We start from the raw sequence: 6614 nt of genomic DNA, 5'->3' as shown, positions 1-6614 counted from the left end.
CTACCTACGACGGACACTACTCAGCGGTAAAGAAAAATGAGTTCCCTAAACATCTTAACGATGCGGATGAACCTGGAGGACATGTTCAGCGAAATAAGTCTATCACAAAAAAACAAATACTGTATATTCTAAGTTCTATGGATATGAACAAGAAAATATACAGAAACTAATGTTCATTAGCGGTTATCAGGGATGGGGGTCGTGGGACAGAAGAGGCAATTCCCTCTCTAGCTAGTGGACAACTGTTATTTTCGATGATGGGAAAGGAACACCGAATGAGGGTACAATGCGCACAGCTTGACCACGGTACACAGGAAAAAAGGATCTTTTGGTAATTGCTATCACATATATAATTTTGTAACAACAACCAAAAAATATATATGTAGGTATCGTGTACGTATCAGTGACATCGTTTACCTTGTCAAGCTGTGCATATCTTACCCTCATTTGGCATATGGAGACCTGGTGGCACAGTGGTTAAGAGCTACGGCTGCTAACCAAAAGGACAGTGGTTCAAATCCACCAGCCGCTCCTTGGTAACCCTACGGGGGGCAGTTCTACTCTGTCCTATAGGATCGCTATGAGTCGGACTGACTCAATGGTAACGGGTTTACGGTAGGCATATATGTATACAGGTGCGTATGTGAGTATCTACAGGTATAGGAGTCCTGGTAGCACAGTGGTTAAAGCATTCGGCCGCTAACCAAAAGGTTGGCAGTTTGAACCCAAGGAGAGAAAGATGTGGCAGTCCACCTCTGTGACAATTTACAGCCTTAGAAACCCTGTGGGGCAGTTCTACCCTGTCTCACAGGGTCGCCAAGTAGGAATTGGCACGATGGCAACAGGTTTGTCTGATACAGGTGTATGCATATGTGTGTGTATGTACATATGTGTGTATGTACATATGTGTGTATGTACATGTGTGTACGTGTGTATGTACGTGTGTATGTACGTGTGTACATGTGTGTATGTACATGTGTGTGTACATGTGTGTACGTGTGTGTACGTGTGTGTGTATGTACGTGTGTGTATGTACATGTGTGTGTGTATGTACGTGTGTGTGTATATACAGATGCATATATACAATGAAGCACACTGGGGGCAGTTAAGGACACTTCTTAGACATAACCAAACATCCCGCGGGATTGGATTTCTGGGTTTGAAGGGTTAGGACCACAGTCTTGGGGGCCAACTCGGTCGACTGGCGCAATACAGTTCATAAAGTTATGTTCTGTGTCCTAGTTTGGTGACTAGTGTCTGGGGTCTTAAAAGCTTGCAAGCAGCCATTTAAGATACAGCTGTTGGTCCCTACTTGTCCAGAGTAAAAGAGAAAAAAGGAACCAAAGACTTAAAGAAGAAACGAATCTACAGGACTAAGAGTCTACACAAACCATCGCCTCATCTACCCTGAGCCCAGAAAAATAGATGGTGCCTGGTTACCACTACCGACCGTTCTGATCAGGACCACAACAGATGGATCCTGATAGAATGGGAGAACAATGTGGAAGAGAATCTCAAGTTTTTAAGTAATCCAGACTTACTAGATCGGTTGAGACTGGACGACTTCCCCAGATTAATGCCCTGAGATACTCTTTAAACCTTGAACTGAAACTAGCTCCGAGGCCACCTTTTAGCTAAATAACAGATTGGCTCACAAAATAAAGGATTATCACCTGTGAGTACTGTACTCCTTTACAAAATCATCTGGTTACTGATTACGTTAAAACAAATATGAGAATGTAAGGGGGCAGGGAAACTAGATTAATGGAAAGGGAACAACTAGAATGGCAATAGTGAGAATGCTCCCGCATTGTGAAGAATGTAACCAATGTCACTGAACAATCTGTATAGAAATTGTTGAACGGGACCTAAACTGCTGTGTAAACCTTCACCACAAACACAATAAAATAGGTATTGTGAAAACAACCACAACAAAAAGACCCTGGAAAAGCTGGCAGTACTGGGTTTGTCTGCATTTCCTGCATGACCCAGTCAGCTGGAGCTGAGCCAGGGGTGGGGGCTGCTTCACCCGCACTTGTTTCCTGCCTGGCCTCTGAGAGTGGGGACTCTGCGCAGTGCTGTGTGAAGCGTGTGATGTGTGAAGCCCAGCTCCCCCTGGTGCTGACACCTTCCAAACACACCCAGAACCAGCCTGCTTCTTCCCCACTCCTGCAGGGACGATGGGAGCGGCCTCCTCCCTGGTCTCCCTGCTCCCACCCTTTCCCAGTCTGTTTCCCACGTGCAGCCAGAGGGAACCTGCAGCTCTCCCCTGCTCAGAACTCTGCAGTGGCTCCACTCCATTCGCGGTAAAAGCGAGAGTCCTCCCCTGGCCCATAAAGTCTCTCACAACCTGCCCCGTCACCTCTGCCTCAGCTCCTGTTCTCCCTCATCACTCTGCCCCAGCCACACTAGCCTCCTTCCAGGTCCTCCAGTGCTCTGGGACTTTTGTACTTGCTGCTTCTTACCTCAGGAACAGGCTCCCCAGACCCCCACGTGGCTGTCCCTCACCTCCTTCCCCCTCACCTCCTCCGGCTCAGTATTCAGGTGGCACCTACCTCTGAGGCCCTGCCTGCTGGTTCCCAGTTAGAAACTGCAGCCCGCCCACCCAACCTGCCTTCCCTCCTTCCTGCCTGACTTGGCCCCACAGCGATTACCACCCTCTGACACTATAGATTTTTACGTATCGATCTTGTTTTATTATTTGTCTTACTCCATTAAAACGTAACCTCTAGGAAGACAGGGGTTTTTGTTTGAACCTAGTCACCGCTGTATCCCTAGGTTCTAGCAGGTGCCTGGCACGTAGTTGTTCCAAACACGTACTTGCTGAGTAAATGCAAATCTGCTGTCTCCAGCGGCTAAAGGTTTCTGGAATGCTGGCCGTGCACCAGACCGGGCTGAGCGGGTGATGCGGCTGGCTCACTGAAGCCTCACGGCCGCGATGCGCTAGGTCCCGTTTCCTAGGTACCCTCAGAGCAGGCCCTGACACTCGGGAGGGAGGGAGGGAGGGAGTGGTGGGGCGCCCCCATCACCTTTGCCCACAAAGTGGTCCTGGTAGTAGCGGGCACCGAGGTCCACGTGCTCGATGCTGTATTGGCGCAGGCGACTCTGCGTTCGCTGCTGCTCCTTGGGCACCTCCAGCACGGAGATGCTGGCGTTGGTGCGGTAGGCGCTCAGCGCAGGCTCTGCTGGCCGGCCCTCGCCACCGCCGCCCGGGGAGCCCACGGAGGCCCGGGAGAAGCTCACGTTGCGCTCGAACTCGCCGCCGATCTCGTTGCGGAAGTGCGGGCAGCTGAGCAGCAGGTCGTTGCTGTTGTCGTCACCGAGGTCCTGCTCCAGGTTCTCTTTGCAGTTCAAGTCCTCTGTGCTGGTGAAGGCCGGGTCCAGGCCCCCCAGGCTGTGGGCCTGCGACACCGTCAGGGACACCACGGCGGAGGCGGCGGAGGCACCGGTGGTGGTGTTCCGCCTCTGGGCCACCGACCCCCTGTTGGCGGCCGCCTCGTTCAGGTCAAACAGCATGCTCTGCACGTCGAAATGGGCAAAGCTCTTCTGGCAGACCCACGGCCTGCTGGCCTCCGGGGGGCTGCGACCCTCCTCGGCCTCCCCTGGGCACCGCCCGGCCTCGGCCTCCGGCTTACTGCTCCTCAGCTTGCGGAAAATGGACGAGTCCACTGTGTCCGCAGCACCGAGGCCCCGCACGGGCTTCTTCCGGGCCTTCTCCTTCAGCGGCTGCAGCGGTAGGAGACCGTCCTTTAGGGGCTGCCCATTCCGGGGGTCCCCCTTGGCTCCGCTGCTGCTGCTCCCTGCAAGGTGCAGGCTGGCGTCGACCGGCAGGAGCTGAGTGAGGTCCTGGGGGCCCCGGGGCTCCACCTGTCCGCTGCGGAACCCATTAAGGATGTCGAAGAAGCTCTGCTCCGGCACACCCTGCACGTCGATGGAGGACGTGCTGCCGTACTCACGGAAGAGGGGCAGGGCCCCTGTGAGCCGGGGCCCCCGTGGCTCCCCTGCCTCCTCCGCATCACACTCACTGAGGGTGACCTCACTGCTGCTGCGGTGCCGGAGGGGCAGGAAGGCCCTGCCCGGGGACCGGGGCCATCCGTCCTGAAACTCCACGTCCTTGGACCTTCTCCGGGAGAGTTGGTGGGAGGCTTTGGGCCGTGAGGAGGCTGGGGTGCTGGCGGGCTGCCCGTTCTGTATGCTCCTCACGGCATGGGGGACCTGCGCTACCTGCGCAGCCTTGGTGCCGTCTGCATCCTGAGAGGGGCTTGGGATGTTCTGCTCCCTCAGGGCATCTCGCTTGGGTGGCCAGTCGGCCACCCTTGCGCGCACGCCCATCTTGGGCACCGCTGGGGTGGTGGCGCTGAGGCGGGTGGTGGCAGCGGCTGGGCTCTCAACAACAGGCTGGGGCACGCTGCCGTTCTGGACCCAGAATCCCATGGGAGCATAGTCCCCCGGGTGTGGCCCCGGGAGGACCTCAGCCCCCCTGGCCCCACAGCTGGCTGCCAGGTCCACGCCATCACTGGGAATGGGCCGATAGGTGGTCATAGTCCACGAGAGTGCTACTGGCTGCCGCGAGCTGTAGTGTGACTCTATGGGGTCCCCCGGCCCTCAGCCATTGTTCAGGACTGCCAGTCCCAGGATGGAGGAAGATGGCCCCTGAGGCCTGCCGGGAAGGTTGTGAGCCTGTGGGGTCCAGTTCTCCACCATCGCTGTGGACCGCTGAGCCGGGACAGCCTCTGGAGGCAGGTGCTGTCCTGGGGGCTCCAGGCGAGGGCTCAGCAGGGCGGAGCAAGCAGCAGGTGCTGTGGAGGGCCGGCTGGCCGCAGGGGCGTCCTCCCCGCCATGCTGCAGAGGGAAGAGAAGGACAGTGTAAGACGTGACGGCCGCGTCACTGCTCCCAGAGAACACGACACATGACTGTTTGGAGCACTTTTACTCCTTTAAAAATTTTCTTTATATCATGGACATTTCAAACACACTCAAACGTAGAAGAAAGAGCATGGTGAAGCCTCCACGTACATCACCAGCCTGCGCAGCCATCACCTGTCTGCCAGTCCCGTTTCGTCAGCCCATCCACAGCTACACTTTGAAGTATGACTTGGTGGTTTTTAGTATATTCCTGTGGTGTGCAACCATCATCAGCTATCTAACGCCAGAACAGTTCCATCACTCCCCTAAAAACCCCAGATCTGTTAGCGGTCACTCCCAATTTCCCCTCTCCTTATACCTTTTTTTTTGCCAGAATATTTTGAAGTAAATCCCAGACATCAAGTCATTTCACCTTTAAACATTTTAGCTTATTATCTCTAACAGATAAGGTCTGAAAAAGACAATCATGACACCATTATCACACTCATCAAAATTAACAAGAATTCTTTATCATCATCTAGTACCCTGTCTGGAACCCTGGTGGCGCAGTGGTTAAGAACCCAGCTGTTAACCAAAAGCTTGGCAGTTAGCCGCTCCTTGGAAACCCTATGGGGCAGTTCTACCCTGTCCTATAGGGTCGCTACGAGTCTGACTCAACTCGACAGCAGCAGGCTTGGCTTTTTTTTAATGTTTTTAAATGTCCCCCCGCCCCATTGTCTCCAAGGTGTCTTTTCAGAGTTGGTGTGTGCAGACCAGGACCCGAACAAGAGTCACACTCCGCTCCAACAGATACATTTCTTAAGTCTCTTCTGCTCTCTACAGACCTTTCTCCCTCTCATTTGCTGCCATTTACTAAAGGAACGAGGTCCCCTGTCCTGTGGAGTTTCCCACTTTCTGGACCTGGCTGGCTAGGCCCTGTGGTGCTGTTTAACATGTTCCCCTGTCCCCTGTACTTCCTGCAGTCAGCCCAGCCAGACGCCCCACCAGACAGCAGTGGGAACGATGGATGAGCCAATATGAACACTCACGGATCTGCAGGAGGGAAGCCACAGGGGGGTGTCTCTAGAAATCTGTGTGGTTAACAGATACTACGACCTGTTACTCAGATCCCATCACTGCGCAGCTGAGATCTCCCCAGCAGCTCCTGGCTGCCCTAGATGAAAACCCAAACTCCTCCTTCCGGTCACAAGCCTACACAGGATCCCGCCCTGCCGGCCTCCCCAACTAGATCTACACCCACTGGCCTTCTGTTCTGCACCCAAGCTCAACCCAGGATATCTGGATATGCTTCCTCCGTTCCCCACCAGGCTGCTTCCTTCCCGTGATGCCAGCTCCCCCGTGAAGCCTCCCCAAGCCACCTATGCCAGCAGAGAAGCCCTCATCTCCTGGAACCTTCTCTCTGTCACCCGCTCGGCTTGTTTGCTTGCTTTCTTCTTAGCAGTTACCACCAACTGAAATGATTTTGTCATTGTCTGTTTGCTGACTGCCTCCACCACCGAAATGTCAACTTCATTCCAGGAACACCTGTGTTGCTCACTGATGTATGCCCAGCATGGGGAACAGCATCCAGGATGCTCATTCAATATTTATGTATGAACTTGTGAACGATGGCCTCTGCCTGACCCGCCATGTAAGCACTCCCTGACTTGCAGCCTCTGGGGGGGGTCTATACTGCAGCTCAGCACTGTGGTGCCCTCTGCAGGATCACCTCCCTCTGCAGGATCACCTCCATCTGCAGGATCACCTCC

The 6614-nt window shown here is 54.3% G+C and overlaps 1 protein-coding gene across 1 annotated transcript in view; it reads right to left on the bottom strand.

Moving 5' to 3' along the window:
* The window catches only part of SIPA1L3 (signal induced proliferation associated 1 like 3), a 190142-nt gene that overhangs the window by 114680 nt on the left and 68848 nt on the right, over window positions 1–6614 (bottom strand). Inside the window, exon 2 of the mRNA XM_023742305.1 lies at window positions 3030–4842. Coding sequence (XP_023598073.1) covers window positions 3030–4542 — 1513 coding nt within the window. The 5' untranslated portion in view covers window positions 4543–4842. The remainder of the gene's footprint in view (window positions 1–3029; window positions 4843–6614) is intronic.

This window comes from Trichechus manatus, unplaced genomic scaffold, assembly GCF_000243295.1.
Source record: "Trichechus manatus latirostris isolate Lorelei unplaced genomic scaffold, TriManLat1.0 scaffold00207, whole genome shotgun sequence".
Lineage (NCBI taxonomy): Eukaryota > Metazoa > Chordata > Mammalia > Sirenia > Trichechidae > Trichechus > Trichechus manatus.
This window is presented reverse-complemented; position numbering and strand designations above follow the sequence as displayed.